Source organism: Paroedura picta, chromosome 1, assembly GCF_049243985.1.
Source record: "Paroedura picta isolate Pp20150507F chromosome 1, Ppicta_v3.0, whole genome shotgun sequence".
Classification (NCBI taxonomy): Eukaryota; Metazoa; Chordata; class Lepidosauria; order Squamata; family Gekkonidae; genus Paroedura; species Paroedura picta.
In genome coordinates this window covers 13,990,709-14,009,551 of record NC_135369.1, presented here as the reverse complement: position 1 = coordinate 14,009,551, position 18,843 = coordinate 13,990,709, and the positions used below count along the sequence as shown (strand labels likewise).

Sequence of the window (18,843 nt, the reverse complement as noted above, 5' to 3'; positions counted from 1 at the left end):
TACCCAGTGAGGTCATAGAAGTGAAAACAGATTCCCAGCGGACTTTGCTGCTTCCTGGAACTCGCCAAGCACACAACTCGAGGCTTTGAAAAATAAGAACAAATTTTAAGAGCGGGTTGTAAAGACAAACATGACAGCTGCACCCTTTTTTCCAGGGGGACCTCTTGTTGGAGGCGGAGAAGGGATGCTGTGCAGCAGAACCCCAAGGCTTGTTCATTTGACATGCACACACACAAACACACACCCCTCTCCCCAATCTTCGTTCTTCCCCATCGCCCTGGATTCTGGGCCTCGGCACTCCCGTCAAGGCAGTGTAGCAACAGAGCTGGAAGGAGCCTCAAGGGCCATCTAGTCCAACTCCCTGCATAACGGAGGAAATTCACAACTATCTCCCCTCCCCACTTCCCTAGTGACCGCTGCTCTGTGCCCAGAGGGTACCCAAAATGCTCTGTGCCCTCCTCAAGTGACAACTTTTCAAATACTCAAGTGACAACTTTCCAGATACTTCAAGAGAGGCATCCTGTCACCTCTCAACCTCCTCCAGGCTGAACCTTCCCAAATCCCTCAGCCTTTCCTCACAGGGCTCGGTTCCCCAGGCCCCGGATCATCCTTGTCGCTCACTCAGTAAAGCAAATCGGAGCCCGACTCCCATGGGCCTGCCTCTGCACTGCCCAGCTCAGGTTGGAGCTCTGGTGGACCTCCAGAGGAGAAAATGACCAGCTGTAAGAGTGCTTGTTATTATGAACCGGAAAACTTCTTTTAAAAGCAAGTTTCTTTATTCAGAGACATAGACATCATTACAAAGACACAGATAGGAATGGCGAAGCTTGGAGAAGATTCCCCTGATAAACTCAAGCACACCTCATTCCCCCCTCCCTTGGGAAGGTGATGGCCTGCATTTCAAAGGAGCCCAAACATTTAGTGCAATCAAAACCAGTGGTCCCCAACCCCTGGTCCGGGGACCGGTCCCGGTCCGTGGATCAGTCTGTACCGGGCCATGGCCCCCCCTCGTCCTCCTCCCTGGCTGCCTCCTTGGGGGCTGCCCTGCCACTCTGCCGCCGGCTCACCTTTGGTGCTCTCCAGCGGCCGCCATGGCTGGGGCTCCCCCTTGGTGTGGCACTACACAGCTGCTGCTGGCAGCTCCCCCCAGTGGGCGGCGGGAAGTCAGGGGCGATGGTGGGAAAGAAGCGGAGCAGGGGCTCAGGCGGTGGCGACATCCCTCGGCAAAAGACTACCTCCCCCCAGGCCTCAGTAAAATTGTCAGGTGTTGACCGGTCCCCGGCGATAAAAAGGTTGGGGACCACTGATCTAAACTACAAAGGTGTGGTCAAGACAGGGAGGCTGGGGAGGACAGGCTAAGCTATGGGAATCAAAAGCATGTTTGTCCTTGAGGTACCAGGCAGCTCAGGAACTGACAAGGCAGGACAAGAAATACATCAATCACGATTACCATGGCAGAATACTAGAGGGTTCTGACACCAGCCACAGGACCGTCTGCACTTGAGAACGGGACTAGCCACACAGATGGCCCTGAAGCTAGAACCCCCCCTGCTCAGGGGCAGCCAGGATTTAATAGTGTGTGCTCCCCGGAGCAGTGTGTGAGCACATGGGGCTTTGGATGCCCTCTCCAGGCCATAGAGGTGCTTGGGCAATGTGGTGTCTCTCTTAATTGGCTCTTCCAAGGTTGGTTCCTTGGCATTTTGCCGGGTTAGTAGGGCTGCTGCAGCTTCTGGCTTCCCCACCTGGCTGGCTTTCAGTCCTGGCAGCCAGGCTCCACAACCCACGGCTGGAGAAGACACCCTTTGGGGACAGCAAAAGCCCCCTGTTTTCGGAAGAGAGCAGCATTGGCCTGCAGCTGTTTTCGAGTGGCACTTAAAAAGCCAACAAGCTTCTTTTGCTAGATATAATATTTGTATTTAAAAGTAATATACTAGCTATTGCAGAACTCCTGTTTCTTAAAAGCATTAAGCTGCTGTTTTATAATACAGAAAAGAAGAAAAAACACCTCTCTTTTTCTAGAAGACAACTTTTAAGGAAAGAGAAGTGGGAAGAGAAGACCCATAATATTGTTTTCCAACATATAAATGTACAGTTTACAGTTTTTAACGCAGTTATTTCTCTCCATCCCATTTTATCGATCAACATAGTCTAAGATTGGACTCTGTTTTCTTCCCAAGTCTGCTGTTAGTCTGTTGTGCGTGAGAGACGGGCAAGGTTTTTGACCTGGTAAAGGGATCTTTGACTCTTGAAAAAGCTCATAGCCTTACGGTCTTGTTGGCCTCCATGTGTTGTGGCTGAGAGAGCCAGCGTGGGACAGTGGTGATGAGCAGTGGCTTCTAATCTGTCGAGTCGGGTTTGATTCCCCACTCCTCCTCCATATGCAGCCAGCTGGGTGACCTTGGGCCAGTCACAGTTCTCTTAGAGCAGGGGTAGTCAAACTGCGGCCCTCCAGATGTCCATGGACTACAATTCCCAGGAGCCCCCTGCCAGCATTCGCTGGCAGGGGGCTCCTGGGAATTGTAGTCCATGGACATCTGGAGGGCCGCAGTTTGACCACCCCTGTCTTAGAGCTAGTCTCACAGAACCGTAATCTCAGGGCTATCTCAGCCCTCCCCCCACCTTCCTCACAGGGTGTCTGTTGTAGTGAGAGGAAGGGAAGGAGACTGTAAGCCGCTTGGGCAGTGAAGAGCGGGGTGTAAAAAACTCTTCCTTTTCTATCAGCCCCGATTCTATGCCCAGGAGAGAAGCTGTGGTCACTTTGGGGGGCGGAGGGATATGGGAATTGGTGACAGGGACACCCAAAATGTCCCCAGTGTCTAAAGCGTGACAGCTCAGCCGCCCAAACAGAGGAGTCCACAGGAGAAGGACAAAAGCTGTTTGTTCCAGCGCAAGTGAGGTTGCTCAGTGGTTTGTGCCCGTGTTAATTAGAGTGTGGGTGCTGGTGAACAGCGCACGTTTGCCCTTTCCACATCAGGTGCCAGCATCTCTCAAGCCACTTCTGCCTTTTCGCAGCCCTTTTCCTTTGCATGAGCTTGTGTGTGTGTGCGTGTGTGTGCGCGCGCGATCAAGAAAGAAACAGGTGAGCAAATACCTGACCTCCATGTGCCTTTCTCTCCCCCCCCCCCCAAAATCGCAGGAAAATATCTACGACAAAAGCGAATAGACTTCCAGCTGCCGTACGACATTCTCTGGCAATGGAAACATAATCAGGTACAGGACCAGAAATTAAACATTACAAGGTGCTGCGGCCGTGTTCTGAGATGCTGGGGAAGAGCTGAATGGCTTACTGTGTGGCTAACCTTGGTATTTGCTCTGCATCTTTTGCTGATGGGGTGGGGGGGGGGGGAGAGGCAAGGCAGGAATCCTTGAATATGTTTAATGCAGACAGTTTCTATTCCCTTCCTCTCCCCGCTTCTCCACACCCTTGTATAATAACAGCCGTTCACCTCTCAGGAAGCAGCCGCCCTTAATCCTACTGGGGACTTTTATTCTGATAGCGCTCTTGGCTTCTTCTGCAGGGATCTTGGTTGGTTTTTTTCTCTCTCTTTTTTTTTGACACGCCTCTGGAGAATTCAGATGTTCTGCCAACAGTGCTGAAAAATTTTAGACCTTATTTTTCTTGGACACGGTCCCAGGCAGAATGGGATTTTATTTTTATTTCTCTCCTTTTGCTCTCTCTCTCCCCCCTCCTTCCCCCCCCCCCACTTAGAAGCTGAAGTTTTTTTGGACAAGAAAGAAGCAGGGAACGGTCTCCCGTCTCCTGCGTTCTTTCTAAAGAGCTCTCGTTTGTCCATGTGCAAATCTAAAAATAGGGCGGCGTTTCGCTCAACAAAAAGGTTTCTTCCGAAAGAGGTGGCGGTGGGATTTGACTCAGAGGGTAGTAGTTCAGTTCCTGTGGTGCTGGGGGGAGATGACCTCTGGAAGGTGGCCTTCCTTTGCAGATTCTGAGACGTTTTTTATATAATATTTTATTTCACACACACACACACACACACATGTGATAAAATGGTGCTTCTGGGCCCATTGTGTAAGCACACACCTCTGTCTTTTGCTGTCTTCTGCATTTCCACAGCCGTGCTTCCTGTTCAAGAGCCAGCTTGGTGTAGTGGTTAAGAGCAGCAGGTGGGTACGGTGGGCAAGAGCGGCAGCATCTAACCTGGAGAGCCGGGTTTGGTTCGCCGCTCCTCCTCCACAGGCAGCCAGATGGGTAACCTTGGGCTAATCACAGTCCTGTTCGAGCTGTCCTCACAGAGCAGTCCTGTCAGAGCTCTCTGAGCCCCACCTACCTCCCAGGGTGTCTGTTGTGGGGAGAGGAAGGGAAGCCGCTTTGAGACTCCTTAGGGTAGTGGAAAGCAGGAGACTAAAATAAATTCTTCTATTCAGTCGGGGAGCACATGGGTTGCATTTACAAGGCCTCAGGTTCAGTTCTTGGCCTTCCCAGTTAAAAGGCAACTTCAGGCAGGGGAAGGACCTTTCTCTTCCCGAGACCCCAGGAGCCGCTGCATATCAGAATGGACAATGCTGGGACTTCCGGCCCGACTAGGTAGACAGCAGCTTCGCAGGCTGCCAGCGTGGTCAGACCAGCGAGGAACTAGGAGACGGGTTCAAATCCCCACACTGCCATAGAAGCTTCCTGAGTGACCTCAGGCCAGGCGTGTTCTCTCAGGATAAAATGGAGGGGACAACAGGGTTGGCTGTTTTGGAGAGAAAGGCCAGGGCATGAATAACGAAAACAAATGAGTATGTTGAGTCTTGATGAAATGGGAGAGCCTGCCACAGTAGCTGAGGGTCCACCTTTGCATACCCACAGTCCCAGACACCTCCAGTTCCTAAGATCTCCCGTAGCCGGCCCTGGGAAGGAAGAGGCACACCTGTCATTTCATTTGTTATGTTTGTTTACCCCTGCTCCTAAGTTAGGCAGCTTGTGGCGGTTTACATCATTTTTAAAACACAACTGCAACAATACCGAACTGCAACAATACCCAGTTTGGTGTAGTGGTTAGGAGCACAGACTTCTAATCTGGTGAGCCAGGTTTGATTCCCTGCTCCCCCGCATGCAGCCAGCTGGGTGACCTTGGCCTCGCCACAGCACTGATATAGCTCTTCCGACCAAGGAGGAATATCAGGGCTCTCTCAGCCTCACCCACCCCACAGGGTGTCTGTTGTGGGGAGAGGAAAGGGGAGGTGACTGTAAGCCGCTTTGAGACACCTTCGGGTAGAGAAAAGCGGCCTATAAGAACCAACTCTTTTCTGACTGGCAGCAACTTTCGGTTAGATTTGCTACCCTCCATATGACACCTGGAGATCTGTTCTTACACTTCCACCTCTAGACAGCCAAGATCGCTTCCCCTGGAGTAGATGGCTGCTTTGGAGGGTGTTCTGTGTGACATTTTACTCCACTAAGGTCTGTTCTTTCCTCCCTCTCCAGACTCCACCCTCCCCAGAATCTCCCAAGTATTTACCAACCCAGAGCTGGCAACCCTATTTCTGGGGTCTCAAGCAGGGAGGACATGTCTTTCGCAACCCTTATAACCAGGAATGCTGCCGATTAAACTCAGGATCCTGTAAACTTCAACATATGCATCTGACCACTGAACTTTGTGAGCTCCCCATTGGCCCATCTAGCCCTGTGTTGCCTGCACTGACTGTCAGCAGCTTCTCAAGGTCTTGAGTGCGAGGTCTTTCCCAGTTCATAAAGTGCCTTCTTCCTGAGTTGGGCCCTGAGAACACGTGTTCCCCAGCCGGGACACCCCTCCCCTCAGTTCCAAATTGCTGCGCCGAACTCTTTCCAAACCGTAATGGACACCAGAGCACAGTTCCAGCCTACAAATAGGAGAGCTCAGAGTCGGGACGGAGGGAGGGAAGGTGTGTCTGCACAGAAATGACCCCGCTGGCGAGACAGCTGGTGCATGTGCAGTTCCTCTGGTTCAAGATGTCCCTTTTGTAGACCTCTAGCTGTTGGGAAGTGCTCTGTGGCTGGTCTCTCTGCCAGCCCAGTCCCAGTGTGTGTCTTGCCCAGAGGCTGTCAATGAACCACCGTTCATCTTCATGGTTTCTGTGCAGTCCCACCAGGTGTGACTGCCCACAAGACCAGTCGATGAACAACAGTTACAGGTAAGTGCAACTCTTGTTTTCTGTCTGTGCATTCTGACTGGCGGTAACCTCTCCAGCATATCAGGCAGAGGAATGCCATTCTCCCATAAAGCTCTAACAGAACAAAAAGTTTTCCTTAGGAGTGGTGTCCCTTCATCACCATCCATTGTGCAGGAATCTAAGCATTTCCTCATAGAAAAAAAAGCTGACTAGCTTTCCCTTATTCCCTTCTGGAAGGTGAGTCTCACGCTGCCAAGTAAAAGGAACTATTTTTCTTTCTCTCCCCAGCTATATAAAAAGCCGGACGTCCCGCTTTACAAGAAAATCCGTTCTAGTAAGTAGCCTTCGACTTGTCTAATGCTGAGCTTTGTGCCCCCCCCAGTTGCCTCATCTTCCCATTAACGATCTTTTTTTTATTTTATTAGTAATTTTATTAATAATACATTTCCATAATAACATAAATCTTGTAGTCTTCCAGTATAACTTCCAGTAACACTTTATACAACATATTGTATAATTTTGTACACTGAGACAAATGCAAATAAACAAATTCTGAACCTCCTATTTAAATCTCAATTGAGAATTCCCGCTCCAAATTTATATGTTTTCCCCATATAATTCCAAAATGGTCTCCATTGATTTTTATACTTTTCTAAGTCTGTGTCCTTGAACAATGCTGTGAGTCTAGCCATTTTTGAAAAAATCCAATAATTTCATTTTCCAATCCTCCAGCGATGGGATCTCCTTTGTTTTCCAAACTTTTGCTACCACCATTCTGGCTGCTGTTAAGGCATACAATAACAATATATTCACTTCTTTAGGTATTTCATCTCTTGTTATACCTAATAGAAATAGTTAACGATCTTGACTGCACTCCAGTTGGACCTCCTCGTTTTTTAAGCCCTCTTGCTAATATATTCCCTCCTGAGTGGGGCAAGGCCTTGTAAATCCAGTCGGCTCCTTTCCAGAAATTGATTTTGGGTGTTGTTGTTTTTATTTTTTTTTTGCTGCTGCTGCTGTTCTTGCCCGTTGATGACCTGCAGACGTTTACGTGGACGTGAAACCCTTTTCTGGTTACGAGGCCACCACTTGTAACTGTAAGGAACCTGAGGACGCGGACAAGAAGGGCTGTATGGATGACTGTTTGAACAGGTAAGACAGCTGCCAGTGACGCAGGAAAGCAACGTAGCTGGGCATCTCCTTACCTCAAAAAATCTCCGAGCCTAGAAAAGAAGCACGTTTGGGAGAGTCATAGAGCTTATCCGCAAATCTTAAAGTATCTCTCTCAGACTGGTAGAGGTTGCATGCTGCAGCCTCTGATTGGGAACATAAGAGAAGCCATGTTGGATCAGGCCAATGGCCCATCTGGTCCAACACCCTGTGTCACACAGTGGCCAAAACTTGGGTGCAGTCAGGAGGCTCACCTGCGGGGCCAGAACTCCGGTGTTACCCCCCCCCCCCCAGCACCAAGAAAATAAAAGAATATAAGAGAAGCTGTGTTGGGTCAGCCTTATGGGGTTAAAAATGCCACAGAATGAATAAGTTGCCGGTTTGTCCTAAAAAGGAGGCCACAGCATGCTAAATACCGCAAAACAGCCATATAAAATCCCCAATTAAATCCCTGAGTCCAAAAGAAAGCGAGAGAAGCTCAGTAGCAGCAGCATCAATAAAAGTGTCTCGCAAACCAGCAGATCGATCTTAAAAGCATCTGGGTGATCCCCCAAAAGAGGGGAAATGTAATCTCGAGGCTTGTTGGGCAAGCAGTCTGCCACAGCAGGGAGCCTGCAAATGTCCGGCCAGCCTCTCCTGCCTCCAGCCCGTCTCTTCTTTGTCCTGCTACTTTCAGGATGATCTTTGCCGAATGCTCGCCCAACACATGCCCCTGCGGGGAGCAGTGCTGCAACCAGCGGATCCAGAGGCACGAGTGGGTGCAGTGCTTGGAACGCTTCCGGGCCGAGGAGAAGGGCTGGGGCATCCGCACCAAAGAGCCCCTGAAAGCCGGCCAGTTCATCATCGAGTACCTGGGGGAAGTGGTCAGCGAGCAAGAGTTCAGGTGAGGGGGTCGGGCGGGGGGGGGGGGGGAGATCGCTCCCAGAATGGCCCCGGAGACGGGCAGAACCACCCCCCCCCCCCACCCACTCCGGTCCCTGAGGGTTCTCTCCCCGCGACTCCCCAGGAACCGGATGATCGAGCAGTACCACAACCACAGCGATCACTACTGCCTCAACCTCGACAGCGGGATGGTGATCGACAGCTACCGCATGGGCAACGAGGCCCGCTTCATCAACCACAGCTGCAACCCGAATTGCGAGATGCAGAAATGGTAAGCGGGAGCAGAGCATGGCAGAGAGAGAGACAGGAAGAGGGAGAGGGAGAGACAGAGAAAGAGACAGAGAGAGACAGAGAGAGACAGAGAGAGAGAGAGCATGTATTTGCATGGGAATAGCAACACAGTTTCTCCCAGTGACCTTTCTGGAGGCAAGTCAGCACATCTCAGCCTAATCGTGCCTTGCAGAGGAAGGGTAAAACGCCACACTTGCATGCTTTCCTTTATTTCATTTACGTCATTCGTAGTCTGCCAATTGCGCTTGGACTCATGGTGGATCATGCAGTCAGTACCACCGACGGAAGACTTAAGAGCCAGGTTTGAGCAACGGGAGTTCTTGTTGATCACAATCTTGTTGATCACAAAGGTGCTACTGGACCCAAATCTCGCTCTTCTATTGCAGAACCACTCCCTGAATCTCTACCCCCAGAGCAGGTTTACTCAACTTGGGTTTCGTGAAACTCTGGGGTTTCTTGATGGCCCCGGAAGGGTTTCCCTGGGTGGGTGGGTGTTAATTTTTAATATATTTTTAAAATTAAATGTTTAACTGATTTCAAAAATATATCAAAAATTAGCTCCCACCCATTCAGGAAACCCTTCCGGGGCCATCAAGAAACTCCAGGGTTTCACGAAGCCCAAATTTTGTGCCATGTTTATTGGGTGATATGATCATGTATGGTCCTGTCAATCCACACTCCCCTCCCAAATGGCCAATGATGGGCCTGGAAGGAGAGGGAAGAGGAGGGGCCTCTGATAGGCATGTATGCGGCTCTGCTTCCCAGCCATATTCTGCACGATCGCATCACTTTTGGGGAATGTTTCATGAGTTTGTCAACAGCACAAAAGTTAAGAAAGGCTGCTCTAAGTTAAGGTGACAGGATGTGAGCCTTTTTTTGAGAGGACATGTCGTCCCTTTTCTGTGTCCATCCTCTTTTAGTTGCTTAAAAAAAACCAAAACATGAAAAAGTTCTCCTGTTGGGCCGGGAGGTGAGGCATTTTCCGCCATAGTAGCAATCATCACAGTTTCAAGAGCAGGGTTATTGAAAGTGGGATTGTCATAGTGATCACTTGTTTGAAGCAGACTGTTGGGGAAGTGGTCCCTTTTTTGTGCTTTTCAAATTAAGGCGACCCTAACTAAGACACAAAGAAGTAACGCTCAAAGCCAGGCAATGAACCGTGATTTAGCAGCAGAACACCCACATCGCACACAGAAGGTTCAGCCTCTTTGCCTGCAGCTAGAAGAAGAGGCCTTCCCCTCATAAGAACACCAGGAGAGCCCTGCTGGGTCAGACCAGGGAGGGTCCCTCCAGTCCCGCCTCCTGCCTCACACAGGGGCCAGCCAGTCCCTCTGCAGGGCCAGCAACAGGGCAGGGAGGCCGAGGCCTTCCCCTCATAAGGACACAAGAAGAGCCCTGCTGGGTCAGACCAGGGAGGGTCCCTCCAGTCCAGCCTCCTGCCTCACACAGGGGCCAGCCAGTCCCTCTGCAGGTCCAGCAACAGGGCGGGGAGGCCGAGGCCTTCCCCTCATAAGGACACAGGAGAGCCCTGCTGGGTCAGGCCAGGGAGGGTCCCTCCAGTCCAGCCTCCTGCCTCACACAGGGGCCAGCCAGTCCCTCTGCAGGGCCAGCAACAGGGCAGGGAGGCCGAAGCCTTCCCCTCATAAGAACATCAGGAGAGCCCTGCTGGGTCAGACCAGGGAGGTCTCTCCAGTCCAGCCTCCTGCCTCACACAGGGGCCAGCCAGTCCCTCTGCAGGGCCAGCAACAGGGCAGGGAGGCCGAGGCCTTCCCCTCATAAGGACACAGGAGAGCCCTGCTGGGTCAGACCAGGGAGGGTCCCTCCAGTCCAGCCTCCTGCCTCACACAGGGGCCAGCCAGTCCCTCTGCAGGGCCAACAGCAAGGCCAAGCAGCTGAGGCCTTCCTCTGATGTCATCTCCTGGCTCTGGGATTCGGAGGCTTAGCACCTTTAAATGTGGGATTTCCCTCAGTCAACCATGGCTAGTAGCCATCGATAGACCCATCCTCCGTGAATCTACCTAATCCCCTTTTAAGGAGTCCTAATGCCCCAAATTGCAGCAGAGATACAGAACAAACTCTGACCAACAGTCGAGTCCAGTCGCATCTTCCAGACCAATGAGACTTTCCAGAGGCATAGGCATTTTAGACCCAAAGCTCCGTTCGTTCTAAACCTGTATCCGTTTGGACCTGTGTGAGGCAGATGGATTTCTGCTTCCTGCACCGGGTGCCTTCTCTGAAGACAGTTTGGGGGAGTGGGGAGCCGCGTTGATATGCAGTAGAGGCGCTAGATTCGAGGCCAGTAGCACCTTAGAGGCCAAGAAGATTTCCAGGGGTAGAAGCTTTCGAGAGCTCCCATCCAAGGCGAGGTCTGTAGTCAAGGCAGGCTGTGACGGGTGCTTCCTCCTTCCAAGCCCTCCCCTGGTTGAGGCTGCTCCCTGCCGTTTTATCGGAGCTTCCTCCTCCCTGCCTCCCTGCAGGTCTGTCAACGGAGTCTACCGGATCGGGCTGTACGCGCTGAAGGACATGCCCGCGGGCACCGAGCTCACCTACGACTACAACTTCCATTCCTTCAACGTGGAGAAGCAGGTGAGGAGGGGGCGTCCCGAAGAAGCTTGGGCAAACCAGCGTGTTTTAAGCCTTCCCGTTCCGTGTTGGCGGGGATCGGGTGCGAGTCCCGTGTCCCTCGGTCCCCCGCTTTTCAAAAACAGCCCCTTTGCTTCTCCACCCCTTTTAGCAACTCTGCAAGTGCGGCTTCGAGAAGTGCCGGGGCATCATCGGGGGGAGGAGCCAGCGAATGAACGGCCTCCTGAGCAAAAGCAGCCAGCAAGTCTCCTCCCAGAGGAGGCCCAGCCGGTCCAAAGAGAAGAGGAAATCGAAGCACAAGTTGAAGAAGAGGGTGAGCGCGGAAACGAGGCCGGGGCGGGTATTCCCCACGGTCCAATAGCCTAGTTTTGAATGGCGGCCCCAGGAGGCGGGATTGCCACTGGGAGGTGGTTCCAGGGATGGAGGATTCCCAACTCTCCCCTCTGTGCTGTTGCCTTGATTGAAACCACCTCCTGGTCACCCAGGTAGGAACAAAAGATGGTCAAAGACAGAAGACCTGTATTTTCCCCCCTAATAACAAACAGCTGTGCCTTAGTGGCAGAGCATGTGCTTGATGTGCAGAAGGTCCCCAGTTCACTCTCCTAAAGATCAGGTCGTAGGTGATGGGGCAGATCTCTGCCTGAGACCCTGGAGATCCACTGCCAGCTTGAGGAAGAAGAAGAAGAAAAAAAAGAAGAGTCAATTCTTAGATGCCTCTTTTCTCTACCTGAAGGAATCATAGAATCATAGAATTGGAAGGGGCCATACAGGCCATCTAGTCCAACCCCCTGCTCAACACAGGATCAGCCCTAAGCATCCTAAAGCATCCAAGAAAAGTGTGTATCCAACCTTTGCTTGAAGACTGCCAGTGAGGGGGAGCTCACCACCTCCTTAGGCAGCCTACTCCACTGCTGCCTTTTTTACCGCTGCATCACACTGCCTGCTCATGTTTAGTTTACAATCCACAAGTACCCCAAGGTCTCGTTCACACACAGTGTTACCTAGAAGCGTATCCCCCATCCAGTAGGCATGCTTTTCATTTTTCTGACCCAGATGCAGAACTTTACACTTATCTTTATTAAATTGCATCTTGTTCTCATTTGCCCATTTTTCCATTGTGTTCAGATCTCGTTGAACTCTGTCTCTATCTTCCAGAGTATTTGCCAGTCCTCCCAATTTGGTGTCATCTGCAAACTTGATGAGTAGTCCCTCCACCCCCTCATCTAGATCATTAATAAATATGTTAAAAAGTACCGGGCCAAGCACCGAGCCCTGAGGTACCCCGCTACTCACCTCTCTCCAGTCTGATGAAACACCATTGACAACAACTCTTTGAGTGCGGTTCTCTAACCAATTCCCTATCCACCGAACTATCTGAAAATCCAGATTGCAGTCCTTCAATTTATCCATCAGAACATCATGGGGAACCTTATCAAAAGCTTTACTAAAATCCAAGTAAACGACATCAACTGAATTTCCACGATCCAGCAAACCTGTTACTTGGTCAAAAAAGGAAACCAAGTTGGTCTGACAGGACCTGTTGGAGACAAATCCATGCTGACTTCCTTGGATCACCAAATTGTCCTCCAGATGTTTGCAGGTCGCTCCCTTTAATATCTGCTCCATTATCTTCCCCACAACAGAGGTCAGACTCACTGGTCTGTAGTTTCCCGGGTCATCCTTCCTCCCTTTTTTTAAGATCGGAATAACGTTTGCTCTCAAAAGGAGTCTCAAAGCGGCTTACAGTCGCCTTCCCTTTCCTCTCCCCACAACAGACACCCTGTGAGATGGGTGAGGCTGAGAGAACCCTGAGATTACTGAAGAAGAAGAGGGTTCTTATATGCCGCTTTCCTCTACCCGAAGAAGTCTCAAAGCAGCTTACATTCGCCTTCCCATTCCTCTCCCCACAACAGACACTCTGTGGGGTGGGTGAGGCTGAGAGAGCCCTGATATCACTCCTCAGTCAGAACAATTTTATCAGTGCCGTGGCGAGCCCAAGGTCACCCAGCTGGCTGCACGTGGGGGAGTGCAGAATCAAACCGGGCATGCCAGATTAGAAGTCCGCACTCCTAACCACTACACCAGACAGCCCAGACCTTGATGGAGCAATGGCCTGATCCCGTGTAAGGCAGCTTCGTGCGTTCCTGAGTGTACTGGTCCTAATAGGAGCTTGGTGGTGGACTGCTTTCCGTCAGGGAAACGGTGTGGGAATTAACCCCCCTCTCTAGCCCTACAGCCCTACCCCAACTCACCCACTGCGGCACAGCTTTTCAGGCTGAACTGTGCATCAGGAAATCCGTCCACAGATCCCCACCACGTTGTGCGGCTGTCCCTGTTTTTACTTGCGCGCATTCCTCCTGCCGCTTGAGCGCAAGGATTGAATTAATGGATGAACAGGGCTGTGTGAACCTCTTCTTGCACAAGGAGCTCTTGTCATTCCACCACCACCACCACCCCGCACATCAGACCCAGACTGTTTGTTCAAGTAGGCATCAACCTGAGTAGAGCCCTCTCTAGTAATTCCTGGAATCCTGTCTGTCTTCCACAGCGAGGGCTGCTGCCTCTGTTCCACGAAGCGGCTCTCTTGTAGCAGTCCAGACTGTGCTGTGGCAGCATAAGTTGCAGTTCCATTTTAGACCAGCGGTCGGAGAACTCTTTCCAGTGTGGGGGAAGGGGAGGGTGCCCGGAGTGCAGTTTCTGTTCCCTACGCCAGTGGTCCCCAACCCCCGGTCCGGGGACCAGTACCGGTCCGTAGATCAGTCAGTACCGGGCCGCGGCTCCTTCTCGTCCTCCTCTCTGGCTGCTGCCTCGGGGGCTGCCCTGCCACTCTACCGCCGGCTCACCTTTGGTGAGCCATGGGTGGGGCTCCCCCTCGGCATGGCACTGCGCAGCTGCAGGAAGTCAGGGGCGCCGGTGGGAAAGCAAGCGGAGCAGGGGCTCAGGCAGTAGCGACGTCCCTCAGCAAAAGACTAACCCCCTTCGGGCCTTAGTAAAATTGTCAAGCATTGACCGGTCCCCAGTGATAAAAAGGTTGGGGACCACTGCCCTACACTTCTCTTCATCCAAATTTCATCCTGAGCATTTCCCCAATTGGGTGTCCAAGGGCCACTCTTGCCTTTCCACTCCTGTGTGCTCTGTGGATTCCAAATGAGATGGAGGACCAAGGGGGACGGGAAGCTCAAGGTAATCGCACTTCCTGTGCATCCCTGCCTCGTTATGCGCACAGCACACCTAAAACACTCTCCAAAAGTTGCATCATAGAATCCTAGAGTTGGAAGGGGTCCTACAGGTCATCTAGCCCAACCCCCTTCTCAATGCAGGATTATCTTGTCTATGGCCAGCCAACTGAGTGGTTTGGTGACAGAGATCTGAACCTGGTGCCCAGGGTTTGACTCTCCTCTGCCTCAACGACTTGTGTCCCGTTGTCCCCAGCATCTCTTCTCAAAGTGGGTAACGCTTGTTTTGCAGAAGGGTCACCTGCATGAGGAGCCCAGCGAAAATTCAAGCACCCCGACGCGGTTGGCTCCACAGCTGCAAATGAAGCCGATGTCCAACAGGGAAAGGTTAGGAGGCTGCTTCCCCTCTGTCCGTCCGTCGTCCCCCTTTCCATCAGCAACTTAGGAACGAAAGCTGATGTTCCCATGCTGGAATTGCCTTCCTTGGAGCTGCTTTCAGCTGCTCTAATCTGGCCTTATCTTCACCTTTTTCCTCCTGGGCTTTATATGTGTATATATATTTTATCCCATTTTCTAGACAGTAATTGTTTTCCGGTCACAACGGTAGTTAAGATGAAATTCAGAATCTTTTTTTGGGGGGAAGGGATTCACAACTGAGCTGGATTCAGCCATAACAGAGGGGTTCCTGTCTGCCGCTATATCTCTTCCTGCTGTGGGAAAATCTATTTTCTAGCATATCTTGCTGTCACGCCAGTAGAGAATAAAGGACTGGTTCGTGTGACTCTGTATATGTCCCACCGCAAGAGCTGTATACAGGGCAAAGCTTTGTTGGATTCGTATTGTGCGATCTCCAAGTTCAACTCAGTTAATCTGTGTCCCTCCAGATGTCCATGGACTACATTTCCCATGAGCCCCTGCCAGTGAATGCTGGCAGGGGCTCGTGGGAATTGTAATCCATGAGCATCTGGAGGGCCGCAGTTTGACTATCCCTGTATGGATAAAGCCCTAAATGCTTTGGGCCCCCAGTTATCTAGAGGAGCGCCTTCGCCCTCACAGATCTGCCTGAACTCTGAGATCTGAAAGAGAGAACCTTGTTGTAGTTCCCCTCTCTCAGAGGCACAAGGAGCAGTCACACACAGGAGGGCCTTCTCCGTGGTGGTCCCCCCAGACTTTGAAACCATCTGCCTCTGGTGATTGGCCGGGCCATTACATGGTTTTTGGCGCCTGATGAAAACACGCCTCTTCACCGCGGCCTGGGATGTCTAGTTTCCTCTGGGTGCTGTCCTCCCAGGGTGGGAGGAAGAAAGGGTGGAGAGGTTGGAATCATAGAGTTAAAAGGTGTCTCCAGGGTTATCTAGTCCAGCCTCCTGAAGAATGCAGGGAATTCACTACCTGCCCACCCAGAGTGACCTGAATTCCATCTCCCTTCCAACACCAGAATCCCTGGCCAGTCTGTCCTGGAGGAAATTCGCCTCCCAAACCCCAAAGTGGCGATCGCCGTTTCCCTGGGCATGCAAGAAAGGGCCACAAGAGCCAAGCACCGACCCAGTCCCTTCTGCCCACCCATTCACAATCTGCCTAAGTTCACAGAATCAGCATCTCTGTCAGATGTCTATCTAGCCTCTGCTTAAAAACTTCCAAAAAAGGAGAACCCACCACCTCCCAAGGTTGCATTTTAAATGTAATGTATTCTAACGTATTTTGGATTGTTTCATTGTGTATTTTTGTGACCTGCCCCGGGACAATAAAGTCCACCTGGGCTGAATGATGAAGTTGATTTGAAACTAGGCAAGAGTCCAGAAAAGGCAGGTAGAGAGAACTCTTACTCCCATTACAGAAGAACCCCTCGGGGTCACCCTGTTAAACCGATTGGCAAGAGATTCAGAGCAGACCTGCCAATTCACACAGTGCCGAACTTCAGGGAATTCACTGGCACAAAGCGGGTGGGCTAAACATTGGCTTTAAAAGAGGATTGCTGCAAATTCCTGGAGAAGCAGAGTCCTGTCAATCGTTATTAACCACAATTGCTAAAAGGACCCTCCACATTCAGTGGCAGTGTACCTCTGAAGCTGGGGGACAACGGCAGCCAGTTCTCATCGTGGGAAAGGGGACCAGGTGCCTCTTCGGTCTGACCACAGGGTCTTCCACAGCACCTCTTAGAACAGGGGTAGTCAAACTGCGGCCCTCCAGATGTCCATGGACTACAGTTCCCAGGAGCCCCTGCCAGCGAATGCTGGCAGGGGCTCATGGGAATTGTAGTCCATGGACATCTGGAGGGCCGCAGTTTGACTACCCCTGTCTTAGAAGGCCTAACTTCCCTGCAAAAATAACTAACCTTTTCTCCCTCTCCGCCCCTTTGTCTCTAGGAATTTTGTGTTGAAACATCACGTTTTCCTGGTGCGCAACTGGGAGAAAATCCGGCAGAAGCAAGAGGAAGTCAAGCACACCAGCGACCACCTTCACTCCGCCTCGTTATACACGCGCTGGAACGGGATGTGCCGGGATGACGGGAACATCAAATCTGGTGAGGGCCGCGGGTGCAGGGAAACGAGAAAGGGGCGGCAGGATTTACGGACCCACACCCTTGCACCCTGCCGCAAGCTATCGTTTCCGGTTTGGCGCAATCATTCGTAATCCATTCCTAGCAGATCAGTAGGTCATCCCACAACCAAGTTGACTATCCCGGCTGCTTGCCCAGCACACCGGACTGGAACACTCTTGTTCATCAGTAACCTGTGCAAAGAGTCGAGGGTTATACAGGATTTTATACATGGCCATCGTGTCTACCTCATTGTTGTTGTTGTTAGGTGCGAAGTCGTGTCCGACCCATCGCGACCCCATGGACAATGATCCTCCAGGCCTTCCTGTCCTCTACCATTCCCCAGAGTCCATTTAAGTTTGCACCTACTGCTTCAGTGACTCCATCCAGCCACCTCATTCTCTGTCATCCCCTTCTTTTGCCCTCGATCGCTCCCAGCATTAGGCTCTTCTCCAGAGAGTCCTTCCTTCTCATGAGGTGGCCAAAGTATTTGAGTCTCATCTTCAGGATCTGGCCTTCTAAGGAGCAGTCAGGGCTGATCTCCTCTAGGACTGACCGGTTTGTTCGCCTTGCAGTCCAAGGGACTCGCAAGAGTCTTCTCCAGCACCAGAGTTCAAAAGCCTCAATTCTTTGACTCTCAGCCTCCCTTATGGTCCAACTTTCACAGCCATACATTGCAACTGGGAAGACCATAGCCTTGACTAAATGTTTTGTTGGCAGGGTGATGTCTCTGCTTTTTAGGATGCTCTCTAGTTTTGCCATAGCTTTCCTCCCCAGGAGCAAGCGTCCTTTAATTTCTACCTCATAGGGTTGGCTTAAAGGCCTGGACCGATGCAAAAATGCTACCCCTTCCTTCCATTTCCAGCACCACCCCCAAAGTCTCCAGGCCAGACCTGGAACCCCTGACATGGCATGGGACACTGGGTCAGCAATTACCACTTTAAGTTTATAGTAAACAAAGCAGAAGTGTATTGCTTTAGAAATAGTCTGTACTGCGTCCCCAAAGACAGGCACATAACGATTCCTGGCACTTAAAACAGAAGGCAAAACAACAAGTGAACAGGGAAGTAGATATACTTCAGCAAATTAGAGAGATAACTTAATGTATGGGAGGGGCTTTGGCTCAGTGGCAAGACTGCTTGGCATGGGTAAAGTCTTCAGTCCGGTTGCTGGCATCTCAAGTGGAAAGGACCAGTCAGTAGGTGCTAGGAAGGACACCCTGGAGATCCACTGGCAGCCTAAGTGGACAGTATTGAGTTTGATAAGACCTTGAGTGTGATTCAGTAGAAGGCAGCTTTGTGTGTGACAGCTTTCAGGCCATTAGACAAAAAGTGCCCCCTACCCTCATTTTACTTGAGGAACATGGGGAGCCCCACTGGGCCGGACCAGAGGTCCATCCACTTAAGCTTCCTCTTTCTTGCAGCGGCCAACGAGAGAACCCGAGGAAGGCCATGTGCCCGATTCAGTCTTGGCCTGCCAGCAGTTTGCATCCTCTGGTGAATTGCCCCTGAACTTGGAAGCTCCATTTCCTTGTTGTGGTGAATGGAGGGACAACTTGGCAAAGGGGCTAAGAGCAGCAGCCTCTAATCTAAAGAACCGGATCTGATTCCCCATTTCTCCACGTGAAGCCATCTGGGTGACCTTGGGCCAGTCCCAGTTCTCTCAGAGCCCCCGCTTACCTCACAGGGTGTCTGTTATGGGAAGAGGAAAGGAAGCTGATCGTAAGCCGTTTTGAGATTCCTTCGATGATTGATTCCCTTTTGCTTCCAAAACTTTTTAGGTGTGCAGTGCAGTGGGAGCTGCTTGCTTTCAAGCCCCTTTTAAAGCCAGTAGCAGCCAGCGCCAAATTCCATAACGAAGAGATTTCAGGAGCTCACAATATACGGAGCTTTGCAACCTCACAACACATGGAGCTTCACAACCGTGAGGTTCCCCTTGCTCTCATCTCCATTTTGTGACGCAGCAATTTACTTAACCTGCGTAACGCAGGGGTAGTCAAACTGCGGCCCTCCAGATGTCGCAGTTTGGAGGGCTGCAGTTTGGAGGGCCGCAGTAACATCTGAAAAACCCAGTTGAAGGTTCTGGCCGCATCACAAGGCTTTTAAAAAA

The 18,843-nt window shown here is 51.3% G+C and overlaps 1 protein-coding gene across 3 annotated transcripts in view; it reads left to right on the top strand.

Moving 5' to 3' along the window:
• The window catches only part of ASH1L (ASH1 like histone lysine methyltransferase), a 102,330-nt gene that overhangs the window by 62,971 nt on the left and 20,516 nt on the right, over nucleotides 1–18,843 (top strand). For all 3 annotated transcript variants that reach the window (XM_077322713.1, XM_077322703.1, XM_077322722.1), the window contains exons 8-16: nucleotides 3,137–3,210; nucleotides 6,382–6,427; nucleotides 7,137–7,245; nucleotides 7,940–8,146; nucleotides 8,270–8,416; nucleotides 10,914–11,022; nucleotides 11,171–11,332; nucleotides 14,488–14,582; nucleotides 16,562–16,719. In XM_077322713.1, the coding sequence (XP_077178828.1) occupies nucleotides 3,137–3,210; nucleotides 6,382–6,427; nucleotides 7,137–7,245; nucleotides 7,940–8,146; nucleotides 8,270–8,416; nucleotides 10,914–11,022; nucleotides 11,171–11,332; nucleotides 14,488–14,582; nucleotides 16,562–16,719 (1,107 nt within the window). The remainder of the gene's footprint in view (nucleotides 1–3,136; nucleotides 3,211–6,381; nucleotides 6,428–7,136; nucleotides 7,246–7,939; nucleotides 8,147–8,269; nucleotides 8,417–10,913; nucleotides 11,023–11,170; nucleotides 11,333–14,487; nucleotides 14,583–16,561; nucleotides 16,720–18,843) is intronic.